The 21212-nt window shown below is 43.2% G+C and overlaps 1 protein-coding gene across 10 annotated transcripts in view; it reads left to right on the top strand.

Moving 5' to 3' along the window:
• LOC146810747 (protocadherin alpha-C2-like) overlaps positions 1-21212 on the top strand; it is an 839920-nt gene that overhangs the window by 661757 nt on the left and 156951 nt on the right. For all 10 annotated transcript variants that reach the window (XM_085617796.1, XM_085617791.1, XM_085617794.1 and 7 more), the window contains exon 3: positions 15304-15392. In XM_085617796.1, the coding sequence (XP_085473922.1) occupies positions 15304-15392 (89 nt within the window). The remainder of the gene's footprint in view (positions 1-15303; positions 15393-21212) is intronic.

The raw sequence follows: 21212 nt of genomic DNA, 5'->3' as shown, positions 1-21212 counted from the left end.
GCTGTAGAATGCCTAGATGTGCTCCCCCAACCTCCAGTGTGCACTGGAGCCAAGCACAAAGGCAGACAAAGGGTTTTAGAGCATAGAAATGGCCACTTTCTAGTAGCAGCATTTTTATGTGAATCATGACTAAGCCGCCTTTACCACTGGAAAGGGTTTGCCTCTACGAATCCAATGATAGGAAACATCATGAGGCTGCTCCCTTGCAATCCTCTATTGCAGCCGGAAGTAATTTCAGGCATTCACCCATGTTAGCGTACGGGAAGAGCAAACCTCATAGGTAGTGAAAACACACAAGGTATTCCTTACTATCTGGCAGGGTATGCACATGCACCTGCCCTGCCTTTCACCTACCACTCGCTTCACCCTTTAAGATGTACCTTCAGGGTTCTCTGGTAATAGTGAAAGGTCCTCTCAGGATGGCTAGTGATTTAAACAGGCCAGCCTGGGTAGTCACGCAATTGCGCACGCACAGACCTGCGCTGGCAGATTGGACACAACTTTAGAAACATCATCGGTGCCACGCGCACACCAGCCTGCAATGGCAGGCTGGACACATGTATAGAGAAACCATCGTCGCAGAGCGCACACCAGGCAGGCTGGACACGTATATAGAGACACCATCAGTGAAAGTGCGCCCACCAGCCTGCGATGTCAGGCCGGACACATATTTAGAAATACCATCGGCGCAAAGCACACGCCAGCCTGCAAGCCCAGGCTGGACGCGTATTTAGAGACAACATCAGTACCAGGGCGCACACCTGACCTATGTTTAGAAACCCCAGGTGAGCACCACTTCCTAACGTGTGTAGGAAGAGCGCTCACACTTTATCACTGTATCTACAATGGGAAAGATCACCAGGCCCTAAGGCCGCAATGGGAGAATCAGCCACACCCAGGAGGTGATCCTGGGGAGAGCCGACTCCCCTCAGGGTTTGCTACGGAGTGAGGCAGGCCAACCTGAGCGTGAGACATTTTTGACAGGCTACTCCTGTGCGGCTTCCCCCTATTAGCCAGTGTAGCACCCGCCCTGGGTATGTGGTGTACCTTTTTACAGGGCACTCACAGGCACAACACCCAAACCTATCAGGTACACACCCTATCCTGGCATGTGTAGGAAGGGCGTGCACACTTTCCCGCTGCAGTACAGTCGGAAAGTGCCTCGAGTCCTAAGGTCATGAAACAAGAGTTGGCAAAAACCAGGAGGAAAATAAGCAAAATGTTTTTGGGAAATCCCCCTTATGAAGGGCCATGTCCAACAGCATGCCACTCCCAAACCAAGGAAATAGGTGGTAAATTAGCAATATGTGCTTGCTTTTTGTTGTAGCATTAGTTATAATTTATTGTTTGTATATAGCGCCTTGTGTCTTGTTGTTTTGCCATTTTTGAGCGCTGTAAACAACAGGTGCTTCTGTTACCCAATTTGTTGCTTCTCATCACATATCCTGAGAATAAAGATTCTAAATTGTAATTACATTATAAACACATTTATGGCTCTAGTGCCCTTAATATGCATGAATAATATTGCCTCCCAGTTGACTGGTTAATTGCTACATAGCTGAATGCATATTAAGCTCTGATTACACATTTTACGCTTGCAGTGAAGCTCTTATCAGCGTCTGGGATAAATTATAATGACGACAGAACGAAACACCTTTTTTAATCCATTTCACACATTACGCAGAGATTGCCATAGAAACACGCCCTCAACACGTCTGGTAGAGACGCAGCATATTCTGCTAATACTGCTGGCGAAGACGCTCCAACATACCAGGGAGTGGGGCTGCAAAAAACATAAACACGAACATTGGAGGCAGGCTCGTTAAACATCTGTGAAGTCTGATTAGATTTACGGACAAGGTCAGTGTCTGCAGTAAGAGTTAAATAGATTTTACAGTTTACCACAAGTTCAGCTGCTAAATGCGGACATAAGATTGGAATAAAGAGGTGCCCTGCTCTTCATATAGTGTTATACTTTGAGTGCATAGGCTTAAAGCACCCAGGAGACTACTTCAAACTACTTGAAATCCGTGTAACAGAGAAGGCGACGTTTTAGGGCTATGCTGCAAAGACAACAGGACACGCGACTGCCGAGAGCGCGGGCCCCAGGATATTTCCTTAAACTTGTTACGTCTCTTCCGGGCTATACCAACGGATAACATAGTGCTCCCTCTATGTCCTGGACTACTTTCTTCACTGGGGGAGGAGTACATTCCACGTTGCAGGCAAGGCAACAGTGTCAGTGAGTGGTGATAACAGGTGGATTGTTTTATTTTGGAACTAGTACGTATGTGCGGCTCAAGTTAGAATCCAGGGTGTGGTAGGGATCGGATAGGGAGCAGAGACAGTCATATATGTGCGGTTGCCGTGATAGTTAATTGGTTTTATCGATTAATGTTTACACTCCGCTGTGAGCAGTGTGTGATGTCACCACGATACACGTCAGCAATGGCTTCAAATACAACAATTAACAATGATTAGGACTGCAGAATTTGTATTACCGTCCAAACCCCAGGCTATGAGTGCATGAGTTCAGCATAGTACTCCATTTCCATCGTTCAGTCCTGATTGAATGCACATGTATACTAGTATGCTTAAAACCATGCATGCACATGTATACTAGTATGCTTAAAACCATGCATGCACATGTATACTAGTATGCTTAAAACCAGTGCTTTAAATGGGAAAAATAGGTGCAGGTACTTACAAAATTGAGCTTTGGATGAGGGGTGGGTTTTGGTCGGAGCAAAGGGCGGTGCTAAGAGGTGGGGCAAGGGTAAACAATTAATGGGATTCTGATTTTAAAGAACCATTTTGGTTATCAGAAGTATTCTTTTTGTCCTTATATGTAGAAAAGTGTAAATTTAATATAACCTTTCAGATTTTGCATGTGTACATATTATCTCAGAGCATGGCACATTAAAGACATTTCATATTTTTATACTATGCACAGTAACGCATAACGTGGGCACTTTAAGGAAGAAAACTTGGAAATGATTTGTTCTCGTCCTCACATATGTGGTTGTCTGATGTTTAATATATTATAACTATGGTGCCCAAAAACTTCAAACGACCTTTGAATGAACACACTGTCTCTGTACGCTGTTTACTCGACGTCTTAGCCTGTACATTGGAGATAATAAACCATATTAGATAATAGGGTAAATTGTCCCTAGAATTAAGCAAGGCTGTTTGCAATCAATGGTTTACTTCAACCCGTTACTATAACGCACTTGCATGTCCAAGAATGACCTGGCCCGTTTTCTTCATTAATATGAAATGTAATACATTCACAAAACCATCTGCATCACAGCCTCGATAAGGTATCTGTTGGTCATGGCCTTTCTTAGGGAAAATTACCCCAAACGGTTTTGCTTTTTCCTCCTAGTCACTGATGACACTCCGCATGACCTTAGGAATCGGAGCACCTTCTCATTGTTCTGTAGAGTGAAGGTGTGCGTGCCCTCCTCACCCGCATTGGGCAGGGGGTTGCTTATGCGATGGGTTCAGATGCTGTACCTCTGTTTGCCCTGTAAACAGGTACACCACATACCCGGGGCGGTATGGCACTGACTAAGAGAGGGACACCGCGCTGAGTATGCCATCCATCAGATAGCCAGTCAACCATGTATCGGGCCTGTCAGCTCAGGTCGGTAGGGAGCCATTGCGCCTCTGCCTATATTCACATCACTTTTGCCTCAGACAACCATGAGTGGGTTGTCCCGTGCCATGACGCCCCCCTGGGGTGCAAGGGGGGGTTGTGGGCTGAAGTTTGGGCAGGTACATATGGATGTTTCCTGCCCAGGAAGTGAGGAAACCCCCAAGGAGGGTTTCCCTAGCCTTGGAGTTTGGCTCATCCGAGGAGGATACTCCTGGGATGTTGCCGGTTCTCTTAACGGGCCTCCAAGCTGTGAGCACATCCTCACTGTTGAAGAAGTTTGGAAGTGCATACTCCTTCCTATACAGTTTAGGAACATGCACAGACATGGTGTTCTGGAACTTGGGCCGGTCAGCCTAAACAGATCAGAGAATGCGCACTTGCTCCTGTGGAATGTTGACCAAGTGCCCAGCCTGCCATACTGATGGGTGCCCGGCCTGTCAATGAGGGCCAATGAGTGCATGAGAAAGGGGGTGGGAGCACACTGACTTCACATCGCAGCGTCATTACCTCTAGGCATCTTGGTTGATGTAGTTCATTGTTCTTAGCACAGGACAAATTTCGAAAAATTACTTGGCTCAATTCCATAATTTTCATAGCGTATTCCTAGACACGTGTTTCTGGATTTCTCCGTCATCAGTAGGGAAAAGAATCGTAGGTTGCTGAACATGCTGCCGCTTAATTTTTTCAGGCACAATTCCACTCAGGGCATGCAGGCGCTCCCAAGCTCGTCAGCTCAGGCGGCTCGAGGGAGCCTTTTAAGTTATGAGAAAGGGGGTGGGAGCACACTGACTTCACATCGCAGCGTCATTACCTCTAGGCATCTTGGTCGATGTAGTTCATTGTTCTTAGCACAGGACAAATTTCGAAAAATTACTTGGCTCAATTCCATAATTTTCATAGCGTATCCCTAGACACGTGTTTCTGGATTTCTCCATCATCAGTAGGGAAAAGAATCGTAGGTTGCTGGACATGCTGCCGCTTAATTTTTTCAGGCACAATTCCACTCAGGGCATGCAGGCGCTCCCAAGCTCGTCAGCTCAGGCGGCTCGAGGGAGCCTTTTAAGTTATGAGAAAGGGGGTGGGAGCACACTGACTTCACATCGCAGCGTCATTACCTCTAGGTATCTTGGTCGATGTAGTTCATTGTTCTTAGCACAGGACAAATTTCGAAAAATTACTTGGCTCAATTCCATAATTTTCATAGCGTATCCCTAGACACGTGTTTCTGGATTTCTTCGTCATCAGTAGGGAAAAGAATCGTAGGTTGCTGGACATGCTGCCGCTTAATTTTTTCAGGCACAATTCCACTCAGGGCATGCAGGCGCTCCCAAGCTCGTCAGCTCAGGCGGCTCGAGGGAGCCTTTTAAGTTATGACAAAGGGGGTGGGAGCACACTGACTTCACATCGCAGCGTCATTACCTCTAGGCATCTTGGTCGATGTAGTTCATTGTTCTTAGCACAGGACAAATTTCGAAAAATTACTTGGCTCAATTCCATAATTTTCATAGCGTATCCCTAGACACGTGTTTCCAATGAGTGCATACCTGCATCCTCGGTGTTCTACTACCCGGGCCAGCCCTGCTGGGGTAGGCCTGTATTTGCGCACTTGCAGCTATGGTGCTAGTGGCGAGGTGCTCGGTCCGCTGTAGCTGGCCGGGTGTATGCTATCACATCCATCGAGGGGTCCACCCATGTACGGCTGGCTAGGCAGGGTGGTGTGTGCGCCCTATCTCCACCAGATGCTAGGGGGCCGATCTGTCAGCGAAGATCGGTGGGTGTGCATTAGCATCTGTACTGAGTAAACACAGGAGCAGCCTGTCAGTGCAGGCCGCTGTGTGTGCGCACCAGCACCTATGGTGCCCGCAATCGAGTGTGCTGCCTGCCATTGCAGGCATGCATGTGCACTGAACCCCCATCCTAATTAAGCCTGTGTCCAGTCTATTGTTGCAGACTGGACCTCTGGTGCAGGAGACTCCGTGTCCGACCTTCCATTGCAGGTAAGGGTGCGCAATAGCACACATGCAAATTGTACCTATAAATTGTACCCTGTGGCAAGCAAAAAGTTATGCTTTTTGGCCGAAATCCCCCTGGCGTGTTCTGATGTAGACGTGCTTCACACCCAGGCCAAGTTATGGGTTCTCCTCGGGACCCAGAACTGCTTCAATCACATGTGCTCGCACTTCTTCTTTGATTCATGTCTATTCTGCAGGAATTTTTTGTGGTTGTTTCGATGTGAGAATGAAGCAGGGTGAGATCAATTATATTTTAAAGCTGTGTTTTATGTCATTATCGAGCCTGTTGAGGTCTCTAACCATCTTTTCAGAAGCTTTCAGTGGATCATGAAGAACAAATGGTCACCTCCTTTGTTTCTTTGAGAGTCTTTGAGCTGTCTCAATTGAAAGGACCATTAAATCATGGCTGCATTTAGGGCCAATGAAACTGTATCCCTTCTGATATTGAGGATCCTCAATGAAGATTACAGGGATGTTGCATATTTGTAAAACCCACGGAATTGTGCCAGCTTTAAAATGCTCAAGGAAAAAGTAACCATGCAGTTCAGTCCAAATTTGTTTTTTTTTAGTCTCAACAGTTTGTCAGATTCATTTTTTTGCTTAGCAGTAGAACCTAAAGTGAATGAAGAAAAAAGTGAAGAAGTCAAAATCAATTTTTGAATGTCATCACATTCGAAAATTGATTTTGACCCTTCACTCTTTTTTCAGTCACGATGTGATGACATTCATAGTGATTTATCTGCCACCGTCATCAACACTGTCTTACTGCTGCTGTGTTTGTGGGAGTTACTGTGCATCCATATCTGCATATCCAGAAGTCAGTTTATCAATACAGGGAGCACAGAGGACTTATCTTGGTTGATCCTTAGGAGACTCAGCGCATATTAAGTAGTGTAAGTCATATTGTTATTGTATGTAGACATTAAAGAGAACTGGTCAAAGCGACCAAATCTGGTGACATGGAGGTGAGTGGAGAAAGCTGACCTTGCTGGGAAGGTCCAGGAAAGAGATATGCTATCCAAATTAAAGGCTGACTCTCTTCCCCTACCACAGTCAGATGCTGGCTCAGGGTGGTAAGATGGCATAAAATAAAAAGCTGCCAATAAATTCAAACACTACATTTAATAAATGGAGTTCCTCTAAAAAGGCAGTGGTGATGTACAGTGCTATTCCGAAGTTTTGTTGGATTTTAAAAGTTAGATATAGGATGGAATTTGCTCAGGCCCTTTAGAGATGGTTAAGGAGACTTTTGAAGTGTTAAAAAAAAAGAGGAGTAAATAATATGTTTTTATTATCTGAGTGTGTGTCACCAGACTTGACTGTAAAAAAGTAAAAAGTTCTATGAGCACCGGGACAGCATTTTGTGCTGGTGCCCCGCTTTGTTTTCATACATGAGAAAGTGCCATCCTCTGACAGGGTCATAAAGAGTGAAAATCCCAGATCATCAACATCAGGACATGTCTGAAAGTGATAGGTTGACATAAACTGAAATAGACGTATAATTAAGAAGATTATGCCAACAAAATATTTATTGAGATTGTCACACAGCCAGTGGGAAGAGCATGAGAACATTTTGGTTGCTGTTCCCTAATCAAAGTTAGGAACTCTCTGCTTTGGCAAAATAAAAAAAGTTGTTTAGAGTTTGATGTAGCAGGTGTCCAGCTGTAACTTGACAGTTCTTCTGCCCCATCAAACTTACTATTTCTCCATACCATAAAGCCATCATTAGTAGTGGCTTGCCGTTAGTTGCTTATAGCCTGCACTTAGCAAATAACAATACTAAGTTGTAAGTTATTTATTGGAGGCAATACATAGAACCTAAAACACGTTTTCCACTAAAATAGGGCTTAATATGCAGATTGTGGTTACCAGTGCAACAAAATCCACATGTATCAGTACTTTCGGTCCTTTTTGCAGCTGCACCAATTCCAAGCAAAACCTCAAAAAAGCAGGACAGTTCTTGTTCTTGCTCGATGGGTTGGTACAGAAACTAAGGATTTATCACTCTGGTTTAGCATTTTTAATGCAGTAAACATTTACCAACCAAACAGATATGTTATTAAACCTCCCAGAGAGAAGATTGATTGAGGTTTTTAGCTGCACTGCTTTTTCTTTCCCAATGAACCCATGTAAATGGGGAAAAAGCAGAGGAGAAAATATGCATGTATCCTTCAAACCATTCATAAAGTCTGCAACATGGGTGGGGAGGCTAGAAATCCCAGACACCTCTGGGGGTGGAAACCTCCAGAGCCTTCGCCTACTTAAAAGCTGACACTCGGTATAAATATTGAACCTTCAGACAAAACTCTTCAGTACACCTCTGGATCTGGGTAGACTTGGAAGGGATGCTGTGCTTCTCTGCTGCAAGAAGGACTACTACTCTGCTGCCCTGCTGCTTGAGTGGAAAGGATTGGACCTGCATCTTGAACCCGGGACCACCAAAATGACTGCAAGGGCTAGTTGACTGGCTTCCTGATCAGATCATCAGGGACAGAAAAGTATCCAAACACTTTGAATCCTGCACTTGGACTCTGCCTGCTGTGAGTCCTGCCCCCCAGGTGACACCTTCCCAGTCTTGGACCCTTGGAAGTGGGCCTGGAGGTACTCTGCCAGTCCAGCTGTGGTCCCCATTGGAACCAACGCAAAGCCCCACAAAGCCTCGCCGCATAGCTCCATAGTAACCGACAAAGGACGACTCAAAGCCTCAAAAAGCTACGCCGCGCAGACCGCAACCAAGATATAATGATCTTTGTTCAGTGGTCCTAACGTGGTCCCTGTGTCCAGCCTGCTCCATTGTAGTCAGCCCAAACTTGTGACTTTGTACCAGTCTGGAGTTACCAAATGACCACAGTTGGCGCTTTGGAAATATTGTTATCTTTAAGATGACACCAAAACAAAAATAAATCCACTGTAGGGAACCAGAGATATGAATTTTCAAATAGTAGACACTTTCTAGTGCTTAGAAACCAACAGTGCTACTTTAGGACATTTGGTTGACTCTGACAGCGACAAATTCACACTTAGCAACTTTTCTGGAGGATTTCTCACCAGACTCATGCAGCCTCTGTTAGGAACTCCTTCCTGAAGTTCCTCTTGCAGGTTCAAAGTGTCCAAAACACAATCCAAGGATCTGGAATCTCCAAGAAAGTTTGGTATTTCATTTCCCACAACCCACATGGACAAAACCCTTACAAATCCTCTGGTAGTGCTCCAGGCTGATGATTCTTTGTGGTGATGGTCCTGGTGAGCTCTGTTGACCTGTAGCTTGCAAGGAGTCCACTCTTTAGTCCTTTAGAAGCAGGTTTGATCCACAGGGCTGTAGTTTCAGATGGTGCAAGAGGCACAATCTTCAGAGTGCAGGGCCTCGGTAATGCACATCAAACTCCTCAGTGTGGACTCTTTTTGCTTTCTTAGGTTTCAAAAATCAGTTCTGAGATGCACTGCCCCTCTCTGATACTTGCTCAGTGTTCTCTGTGGTCAAGCAGGAGGGCGCTCCTGTCCAATGAGGTGCAGGGCAACACCCCAGAGCATGATCACTTCCTCCAAAGTGTGGCACAACGGTATCCCAGAAAAACCCATTCCTCCAAAATTCAATATGTCAGAATTTTCAGCAGGGAGAGAAGAGCTGGCTAAACACACTCCCAGGATGGCTAATCTCCATAGTCTCTTCCTCTTGCATCTGCTCATTCCTTCCTTAAGCCTAGCATATGCTTGAGTTCAAAGAGGAGAGTTGTAAATGAAAACTGTTTTCTCTAGCTTGTCTCCTGCTTCCCTTGAAGAGCATTATTTACTACCCTTCTCCCTGGCTCTGTCATTCCTATGCCCAGCAACCTCTCCTTCCAGAAAGGCTTCCTAACCCAGGGGTCGTTTATCACCCTTTCAAAGCAGCCAGGCTAATCCACTTCTCTCTGACCAATCAAGGCAGAGCACTAGAGGGCTGAATTTTGTGTTACAGACTAAGTCTTATAACTTCTTGTCTGTACATGTTAGAATAAATTAATAAATTCCATATTGTTGTATTTGTCATTACTATTCTACTGAGTCCGTCCTTTAATCCTAGTTTTATGGCTTTTCTTTCTCCAGTTATTAACTAATAACCTCTTCCAGTGTTAACCAATGGGCTGGGGATCTGCAATGGAAAATGAACTGGGCAATTTCTCCAATACCAGGGCCTAAAAAACACGTTTTATAAGGAGCTTTCTTATATCTACAAGACCCCCCCCCTCCCCCCCCCCACCCACCTCTGGAACACCTAGGAAACCACTTTAGGGGTTCTGAACATATCAAAATATTGCGAATCCTCATTTCACAGTGTTCCTAGTACAAAAGGCAGTTTTGGGCAGCATTTTACTACAATGTGGGGGAGTGAAATGGGTAATTTCAAGAACCCAGGGCATATGAAAACTTTTTTATCAGGATTCTACATATAGGTACCTGACCCCCAACCCTTGGGACACCTAGGGTAGACTCTGGGGGTACCTATCATGCCCAAACATGATAGTTTATTCATTTGTAAGTGCCCCAAACACTAAAGTGAAATTGGGGCAAAATGTGCATTTTAAAAGCAGTCCTGCAACACAGGGCTGCTTTTAAACTGACCTTAGGCTGGGTCAGTCAAAGTCAGTTACCACCAGTACCAGTCAGCAAAAAAGTTGGGGGTGCCCAGGATGACGTTGCAACAACCTCCTTGCCCGCTTTATGATCCAGACATAGTGCTTCCTTCTGCCATGTTGATGGTGTGTGACCATATCTTATCCACCTTCCCAGCTCCAATCACTGAAGTCCCCACTCACACTACCTGAAATAGTGGCTGTGATACACTCATTGGTGCCCAGCAAGGTGCCTGCCCTGATGGCTTCAGGGCAGACTTTTGCAAGGCCTACCCAGCAGCAATCACAGCCCATATTGTTAGATGAGGATGCATTTGAGAAGGATATATTGCACCCTAGTGGGTGTGAATCCTTGTTTACTGTTCTCCCCAGGTCAGGCAAGGATCCCCATTATTGAATGTTGTTGTGCTCCTGTCCTTTCTAAATACATATAGATCCTAAAGTATTGGTAATGGACCTTGCAAACCTGTAATCCCAGAATGTATTTACCCTGAGTAGTTGGACTTACTAGTAGGTCATTTGATTAGATATTATATATGAAGTATATCGGGGATGATTGGTGGATGCAGCATTGACACTGAACCAGTTGTAGCTACAATAGACTCAGAAAAACTATGTAACACTGTGGGATGAGTGTATTTGTGGCAGGCTCTAAATCACTTCAGTGTTAGATCTGCATGTATACACTGGCTTTTCCTTTTATTCACTGAAGCAATAGTAAGGATTTCTTTGAATGGAGAGATCTGTTCCATCATAGAATGAAATATGATGCAAGGCTGCCATTTATAACTAGGGGTGGGCGTAATTTGCGTAATCGCGTTATGCAAATCTCCGCGAAACGGTAAAAAATCTCCGCGAACACGCAGAAATTCCGCGAACACGCGGAATTGCTTGTTCGCGATACTTTTTTCCTGTTCGCGATCGCTGTTTGCGTGTTCGGGGTGAAATATCTCGCGAACACGCATATTGAGAACGCGAACAAGCAAAAAATTTTGCGAAGTCGCGGAACGCAGATTTTTGGGCAATTTCGCGTTCTCCACGGAACGCGAAATTACCCAAATTCCGCAAATTCCGCGAACGGAACGGAATTTACCGCCCAGGCCTATTTATAACCCAGCGTCACTCCTGGTATTGGAGTTCTTAGCACTGTTTTGCAGATGGGATATGGGGGGGTACTAGCATTATGACATTTAACATACGTTCCCTCAGATTGCTGTGTGCCGACAATGTTTTCTTTTATTTGACTAACCCCACGATGACACTACATCAAGTATTGGACATGTTTGGTTTTAAGGCAGGCCTTAAAATTATCTTGGAAAAGTCCGACAATATATCCACATTATACTTGCATTGTATCCACATTTATATAGGGAAACCTACTGACATCGAGCCACACATCTACGTTTCCCTCATTCCAGGCAAAGGTTGATAGATGGACCCAGTTCTAATTGTGTGCATTAGAAAGAGTTGCCAGAGCCCATAAATAAACTTATCATCCGTCGTACTCGGTTTTGTACTCTGTTTTGAGTTTTATTTTCCGAAGTATAGAATTCCATAATAGAGCTTGTCTATAAGGGACAGTTAGCTTCTGTTTTAAGCCCAGCAACAAGTTCGACTTAAGTATAATGCACCACCTGAAGTCGAGTGAGAATATGAATTTCTTTGGGTACATTTTCATGCATCTTTGCACTTGTGCAATCTGAAATTCTAGAACACCCCATTATTAGCTCACCTTGGTCTCCGAAGAGTTTAAACAGGTGAAATAAAATTCAGGTAATGATATGTAACAGTATCATACGCATTGTAATTTCTAGCTAATTGTTCGATTCAATGTTTGCTATTCACCCCTTACTCTAGATAATGTATTGCTTCTTTACATTAAATATTTTTCACAATATCAATGGGGGGAATAGAAAACAAAGAGTCAGTCATACGAGTTGTCTGGCCAAAAGGGATCATTTCTATTTTAATAGAGTTCAGTTGAAGCCACCTTTCTTGCACCAAGGCTTCAGAGCCAGCAAGCCGCCTCCACACATTGGTGATGCTCTGTTGACCACTTGACACTGGGAAGAAATTCAGTGTCTGTTGTGGTTACACTGTATTTACCTGGTTTTGAGACTTCCTTTAGTATTCTTGGCAACGTGAACACTCTCCCTTAATGCCAAGTGGTGATAGAGGAGGTCATGCAGGTAAAGAAGAGGAAGCGCAAGGTACCTTACAAAACACTTGCAGGGAAGGAAACCCTATTTTCTATTGAAAGAACACTCTAGCGAATATGAGGTTTTATCAAAATGTTTGATTGCGATAATCCTTTACATTTAGACTAAGTGGTATCCAGCTGATCTAGGAATCAAAGTAAAAGTGCAGTGCAGTTCAACTTTTTGAATGAATTAAATACTGAGGAGTAAGATGTATTGAGCACTTAGAGGCTGACACAGGCCCTCATTTAATTTTAATCTTTTCTCATTGGCGGTGATATCTATACAGCAAGTGATTTCGTAAAGAAAGACAGAGCAGTAAATAGACCAGGCCTAATCGACCAACTCACCCATATCATGTCCATCATGTCATAAACAATTGTGCCATATCATTTTTGCAGATTCCAGCGCAAGCTAAGACACGTTTCTGCTTCTCTGTGCCGTATTAGTAAAAGGTAAACCTTTTTATACGGACACAGTGCTGTGTCTGGAATACTCACTCGACTTAGTTCGGCTCAATGGCAAAGTTTGCACAATCGCTTCAAAAGTCACAGGGCTATTACATTTCTGTCCTAACTGTCCCTTTATGTTTTTTACTTTGAGTTGGGAATCGAGCCACACATTCATAATTGAACGGGGTACTTTCTTCTATGACTCTGAGGTTTTTGACAATATTGCTGGGAACTTTGCTAGCCTAAACTTTATTTTTATCCAAGCTGTTTTATATTCTATTATTCAGTGAGACCTTCCTTTGAAATGTATGAATTCTATTATATACTTTTTTACTTTCATTCTGTCACATTCTAACTGGCTCCTAAATTAGTGGAGACGTAACATTCAAAATCAAATTAATGAAATGACATTTATGAAATGACATTTAGCGACCTCTGACTATGCTCACATTTTAGAGAGAATTAATGTAGGATATTCGTCAACCACATTCAACATCCAACTGGTGCCATCATTTGATATCTAATCTGGATTTATCTCATGAATGTTAGGTCATTTATTGTTAGACAGGCCTTATGAGTCTCTGGCAGATAGAACATTCCTAAGTTTAACAAATCAGCTTACAGCTCAGCTCCCAAGATATAAAACAGCAAAAAATGTACTTAAGAATCCCTTCAGACAAATGTAAGCATAATGAAATATCAACAAAAAAGGCCTTGGCACAAAACGTCCTTCAGATCGTTATTTAGAAGACACTTGTTCCATATGGATTTAAAAATGCTTGGCGACTGTTCATGCTAACACACCTTTCAGTATCCCTGGCTTGCATAGTTGCTGCACCAGGACTTCTGCAATACGACCAGAGTACACTTTGGGCCCCAGTGCACAACAGTCAAACCCAAGAGAATCAACACCGATAAAATGAGAGATGCCTCTTTTATCTAATAACCTTTTCTGTGACACTGGCACACAACTACCCTGTAGCAAAAACGACAGTGTATGTGACTTGATTTTGCTACGTCTCTGGCCCTCAAGCAGACATCCATCACTTCACATTAGGATCGATTACAGAGAGAGAGAGAGATCTTCCAGCCGTACTTACAGGCTCCAGTCTGCAATGCTTTGTTCCATCAAGGGCTGTGATAAGGCCCCATGAGAGGCGGCCACATTTCTGAGTATGTGCCTCTTTGGCTTTGCACCAAACAATCACAGTATTGTGATGAGCAAAAGATAGTAGTTCAATAACCAGGTACCTTGCCATACAAAGATCCTTTAGAGATGGAAATGCACCTATCATCAACATGCCCCTGTAGTAATAAAATAGCTTCCTTTTAGAATCAAGGTGCAGATAAAAGCATGGGATATGCCACTTCTCTATATTACCGAGCATCTGTATGTACCTCGATATATTATCCCTCTGTCCTGGTTATGGTATGCTATGCTATCCTATGGTGTGTTAATAGAGAACTGTAGGGATATGGGAGCAGTGAAATATGTGTTTTGCATGTGATTAAATTAATTATGATTTATCCTTACTGAGATCTGAAGTACTATTTCAAAAGAAATATCCTCTATCGTAAATTACCAATGCCAAAGTAGCATTGTAAGTAGTACTGGTGTATCACGTTACCATGATTGTCATTACAACCATTAGAAAAAGTACAACCAGATAAAAAAAACTTCTGATTGACGATCAACATGGCAGCATTTTATTTTTTGTCCATTGCATTTTATTTTTACCCTCTACGAATGAGTAGTCCTTTCCAGAAAATAAAGTGTGAACTGAAGTGGCAGCGACATGAAACCAATGTTAAAACCCATTCTGTTATAATTACATTTGTGAATAGCAAAGGTCATACCTAGCTAATACCCAAGGTTATGGATTTGGTATAATGCAAGTTCAATCTACTTATTTTTTATGATCAATCTTACAAATGTCATACTTCATCTTGAATTGAGAAGTTCTATGATACATTACTAATAAAAGAGGCTAATTTTACCATGGGTGGTAATCTATTGGTAATGAGGCACAGAATTGAGGAGCAAGTGGTATTTTTTTAATGTCTGAAATTAGTTTCCATCATTTCCAAAATGAGGTCCTTATGTGTAAGATGTATCAGAGGAAATGATGCTACATTTCAGCTCTTTTTTGTGATACCTGTGCAATTCAATTCTTTGTTCAAGTGTTTTATTTTAACATACATTGGTTTTAGTTTCAATTGGGGTTTTTATTTTCAAAATTTACCTTTTAAGATATGTTTTTATTTTCTTCGCAGTGTGCACTTAAAATGATGAAATGTTGTCCAAATGATAAACCAGATGATTGATTCTAATATAAAATTTCCATCTAATACACATGATTTCTTTCACAGCTCCGTGCATATGGAAGAATCTGCAGTTTTGCGTGGAGTTCCAGCAGGACTTGAGCAACAGTGGCCAACAGTGTCTAGTGCGACAACCGGTGAGTAAAGACAAGAGACCTGATCGGTATCTGGTTGGTGGAAAGTCTTAGGCTGATGCATTCCAATGTCTAAGCTTCTGTTTTGTCGTATTCAGAGGAGTGGTGGCTCTTTGGGAAATAAAGAACATTTACCATATTGTCCTTAATAAAAAGAGGGGATGAGAAGAACTGGACAGTCCAGCACACACCCTCTCCAAACAGAACAATTATCAGTTGTTGGAAAGTGGGTTATTGGTAGAGGTAAGTATACATCTACTACCAGCAATAGGGCCACCAGCACAATATCAGGTCCAGTAAAGATCTCAGTAAATTAGTCCCTTGCTCAATCTATTGTAGCTGGCTGTGAGTAGTCAGGCTTAACTTAGGAGACAGGTATGTGAAGCATTTAAAACACCAATACATTAAATAAGTAAGACACAACACACAATAGAAATTTCACACCAATTTATAAAAAGAGGACATATTTTTATGTTTCAAATGACACAAAAATTACACAAATCCAATGTAGGAATCCGAAGACATGATTTTTTAAAAAGATTAACCACTCAATAGTGCCTAAAAACTCACTTGGGACATCTGGTTGGGCTTGACCGGAACAGAGTCAAAGTTTGAGGCTGATCGCGTTGGAATCCTGGTCGGATACACTAAGCGGGTGGCCCCGGTCCAAATTTTACGTTCACACCTAAAAACTTTTCTGGAGCTTTTTCTTCCAACTTCCGGCAAGGCACTTTTTCAGGCCGGATTCTGTGCTGGTCTGCTAACTTGAGTTTCTCTGAGGGCCCAGTCAAATCCTGGAAGTCTGCAGCTCCAGAGCTATCAGCAGGATGAACCTGAAATCCAGGCCGAGACGCAGTTGAAGGTGGCCAGCTTGACTCTCAACTACTGGTCAGTTACCTTATGGTTCTTTTTCACAAAAGTTCTCAAAACTTCCCCAAACTTCTAGAGGTCCTTCCAGGAGGTTTCTTTGTAGGTTTAACATGTCCACAACACCAATCCAACAGTCTGGAATCTCCTAGGTTGTTTCTAAGATGTCTGAACTACAATTCCCACAATACTCCTGGCCAAATCTTTAAAAGTCCACTGGATGTACCCCAGGCTGGGAAGTCTTAGTGAAGATGATGCAGGGGGGCTCTGTTAACCTGTAGATTGTGGAAGTCCTCTCCTTTATCCTTCTTGAAGCAAGGTACAGTTCCCAGGGGTGTAGTACCATATTGTGCAGAAGGCACAGTCAGTCTGAGTGCAGGCATTAGGGTGCAGATCCAGATTCTAGCAGGGCAGTCCTTCTTCTCCTTTTAGTTTCAGGCAGCAGATCTGAGAGGCTAATCAGCTCTCACATATTTATTCAGTGTTCTGGGGAAACAAGCAGGAGGGCACCTCTGTCCAATGAGATGCTGGGTGCCACCAAATAGCATGCCCACTTTCTCCAAAGTCTGGCACCTTCTTGTCCCACAAAGCACTGCCCTTCCAAAATCCAACATGGAGCAATTCTCTCCAGAGAAGTAGGAGCTGGCTAAACCAACCCACAGTGTGGCTCATTACCATTAGCTCACCTCCTCCTGACCTCTGCGAATTCCTGTCCTAAGCCTGCCATCTGGCTAGGTGTACAGGATGTGGGGGTAGGTAGGGCTGGCATTCCTAAACTGTCCTCCTCTCTTTGAAGCCCAGGTTTTATTACCCATCCCCCTGCCTGGCCTGGTCTTTGCAGCTGCAGAACTCCCACCATCAGATAACCTCTGCTCAGGCCAGGCCACTTTTCACCTAATCAAAGCAGACTGGCTAAGCCTGTTAGAGTTGACCAATCAGAAGGCTGGAAGGCTAGATTTTGGCTCCCAGAAAAGAAAGTCTTATAACTTATTGTCTGTACTAGTTATCACACATTCAACAGTGGCAAGTTGTTGAAATCATCAATACCAATCTTTTTAAGTGCTTGAATGATATTTACTCTTTTCCTAGCAATAGTTATGCTTAAAATAAATATTGTCATGTTAGCCTATGGAGCTAAGTACCTACAATGGGGAAAAATGAAATGGACAGTTTTTCCCTCACCAGGGCATACAAACAAACATCCTTTATAAGGTCCCTGCTTATGGTTACACAGCACCACACCCCTGGTACACCTAGGGGAGACCTTATGGGTGACCAATATGCAAAAATAAGGTAGAATACCACCAAAGTCCACTTCGCATTGAATTTAGTTTTAAAGAAAGGCTGCTTTTAAAATGACAGCAGGCACTCAGCAGTGCAAACATGCAAGTGCAGAAAATCTGCTGGACCTCTAAACTTTCATGCCGAATAATATATACTAGGGACTTGTAGGTAGTTTGAACACTCTTGCCCTGTTATATACTAGGGACTTATAGGGTCTCTCAGTTCCAATTGTGAGAATTTACTTTTTAAGACAGGCTGCAAGGCAGGGCTCCCTTTAAAAGGACAGCAGGCACACAGTGGTGCACACGTGCAAGTGCAGGAAATCTGCTGGCCTCTCAACCTTCATGCCTTATTATATATTAGGGACTTATAGGTAGTTTGAAACCCCGGCCCTATTATCTACTAGGGACTTACAAGGGTCTGTCATTGCCAATGCAATCATACCCAAGTATCATATACCTTTTTAACAGGGCACTAGCCCTGGGCCTGGTTAGCAGAGCCCAGGGCTAAGTCAGAGCCCTTTACCACAAGTACCAATCTGAAAAAAATGGGGGTGAACAGGGCAATAGGATGACTTTCTACCATCAGTACCGTAGTGTGCTGTTCTGTTGCTTTTTGCCTCTGCACTGAGGTAGATGAACTTAAACTGGTCATGAAGGGCATCCTTTATAGGATGCAACGGCCCTGACCCACTGGAGTGGCATGCCTCGACATTGGGCCGTGCTTCTCACTGGATGGCCGTTGAAATACCCAGTGGACCCCTCGAGGGTGCTCTTTGCCGGAAATCTTTTAAACTCTGTCTGGTTTTCAACAAACAGAAGGAGGGTGCCCTTTTTTGAGGTGTGTTTTGGGAAAGTGGTAGATTGGATGGTGTATTAAATTTGGCTTTAGGCAGTTGTTTGTCTATTTTATTTCTGGGAAATTCCCATGTCAAGATTTAAAAATCATATGAACCAATAGGGACGACAATGTGAACCCTAGGTTCTAGTGAAGGTCAACATGTTTCTTGCCTGATGGGCCCTATGAGGCTCAGCAGCAGTTCTTCAGGTCAAAACGTTTTTCCCTCATCTACACAAGTTAAAAGTGTATTAAAGATGTTGTAAAATAGCCTTAAATGTGGAAAAGAGTATATAAGAATCTAGCAAAAGAGGAATTGCTCACAATGAAGTCGATTTATGCACTCTAAGACCTGTTTAGACAAAATGTATAACAAAACGGCAAATAAACATATAGGAAGGAAGACAGACGCAGTAAAATTCTGCAAATCATGGAGTAAAATGTTGCTTGCATGCAAACTTGGTGCCCTAGCATGTGACCGGCGTGATTACTGCAAACACTATGGTGGTGGTGGAAAACTCGTTTTACAAAGAGGGCATGTTTTTACCCATGTTGCAATATGACACATGCTTCTTTAGAGTCCCTGATATGCTGTATCTTACTGTCTATGTGCCCATATATGTTTACATATAATTTTTTCAGTCTGTACAGTAGAAACAGTAGCACAGTTGTATGTCCCCATATCCATCCTCTAAGCAGACGTATAATTTGAAAACGATTTCCTGTGTTAATTTTAAAAGAACATCGTGAGAATTCCAAAAAGTAGGGAAATACAAGAAATTAACTTTTAATAGTTGATTTTTGTTGCAGAAATATAAAAAACAAAATTGCAATATATTGTTGGTGCAAAAATTTCAACCACAACGGTGACAATTTCACAAGCCTCTCAAACTTCACAAATTGCGAAGTTTGGCTTGAAAGTTAAACTAACCACAGTCCTACCACCAAGCCTTCCTGTCAGCTGAAATGTCAGCTTACAGAGTTACAGGTGTGTTCAGCATCAATAAAAAGGCAGTCTTAGGAGCTTGCCACTAGTGCTGCCTGGTGTATTTTATGGATCAGGACTATTGAAACACTTTGACGAAAACGGGCAACCAACTTGATGTATGTTATTGTTACACTCAACTAGGTTGCATGGTTTACAAGTTTGCATGACTCCATTCTATTTGAGAATCACATTCATTGAAACTGCAATGATTAGAATAGCCCTCCACCATCCTTGTTTGTAAGGCTTGTCCTAATGCAGAAGATGTCCCTGAATATGCATGTTGTAAAAATGGCAATAAAACGCCCACTGCCTCTTTCTTCCTCTCCCCATCTGAACGGCAGATGGTACGCCTCGGAGTAATTGGATTCATCTCAGTGATTTATTGAAATGTTCAATGTCACACTTTCATGTACAGTGGGGAGACAGGAATGGTTTAGGTTTTCCATTTTTGCACACTCGCAAACAGAATTCTATTATTGGAGAAAGCGCTGATCGCCCCAGACAGCAAATACAGAATCTGATGTCAAGCAGGGCGGTATTAAGAATAATCTCCGAACATCTCTAAGAGGATCATATTAAAATGATTATCCCCTTTGCAAATTTCCTGTTTGAATCCTCTCCTGTATTTGTATATGTTAGCATATTCCAGATCAGATGCATTTGTGGAAGTGCTGATGTGAGAGGCGTGACTGCCAGGAACAAAAGCTTGTGTATTTTGCGAGTTGTGTGTCTTCTCGGTACATTAGTTTATTAAAAATGAACCCTCTGCTGTTTTGTTATTATTGTGACACAGGTACACAACACAATGGGCAGTCCCAGACCAGGGAGCACAGCTCCCTATTTTCAATCTAAAGGGTTGAACAGGGTATGACGGCACACAGCTACAAAATGATGAATTGGCAGCAAATGTGCTGCATTGCTGCAAGTAGCCCCCATTGGTTCACGCTGATTAAGGCACAGGATGTTTTGAGAGACATTTTGCTATTGCTCACTTTTACTAAAAAAGAATTTCAGATACAGCTTTTACTGGGGCAGGGAATGTTTATCGATTACAGTAGACTGGAAACACCATCAGGGAGGATTTGATGCCAGTCTTTGATGCCAGGCACTTCTAGTCTGTCTATCTCTGCTTCTCTTTACACAGTCTCCCGATATGCCCCTACTATCTAATGCTTTTCCTCCTCTCTCTGCTTTCGTACTTTTTAGTAGTGATCCGTCTTCATTAATTCGACTCTCAGTATTTCACCCTGAAACCTAAGTGTCTAGTGTGGTTGCCTACATTATATAGGCAACCACGCTAGACACTTAGGGGCATATTTATGACATTTGTGCCACAGGGCAGCACAGCAAGTCACCTTGTCGCGCTGCTGTGCATCACAGGAAAAGGGTATAAATGCACCATATCTATCCACTATGGCGCATTCCTGTCCTTTTCCATTGAGATAGCCCTGTTTTGAAACCTAGCACCAATGCAGGCACCTTTGCACCATGATGCAAGGATGCCCGCGTTGTATGCAGGTTTGTTTTTGTGCAGGAAGGTGCACCTTCCTGCACAAAAAACAACACTGAGAGGCTTTTTCCTCTTTCTATGTGTGCTTTGTGCACCCTGTGGAGGCGTATCTTTTGAGCGCATTCCCAGGTTTACACGATCTTGTAAATCTGGGAATGCGCTACAATCCATAGATGTTGCGTTGGAACGCCCACACAGCACCCATGGAAACACCTCCATGGCGCAGAGTAATGCAATGCAGTGATTTGCGCTTCGTTACATTACACAAGATTTATGAAGCCACGGAGGACCACGCAAGGTAGCCGTGCATGGGTTCATAAATCTCATTTACATATGC

This window comes from Triturus cristatus, chromosome 7, assembly GCF_964204655.1.
Source record: "Triturus cristatus chromosome 7, aTriCri1.1, whole genome shotgun sequence".
Classification (NCBI taxonomy): Eukaryota; Metazoa; Chordata; class Amphibia; order Caudata; family Salamandridae; genus Triturus; species Triturus cristatus.
Note: the sequence above shows the minus strand (reverse complement) of the source record. Positions and strands in the feature narration are given on the sequence as shown.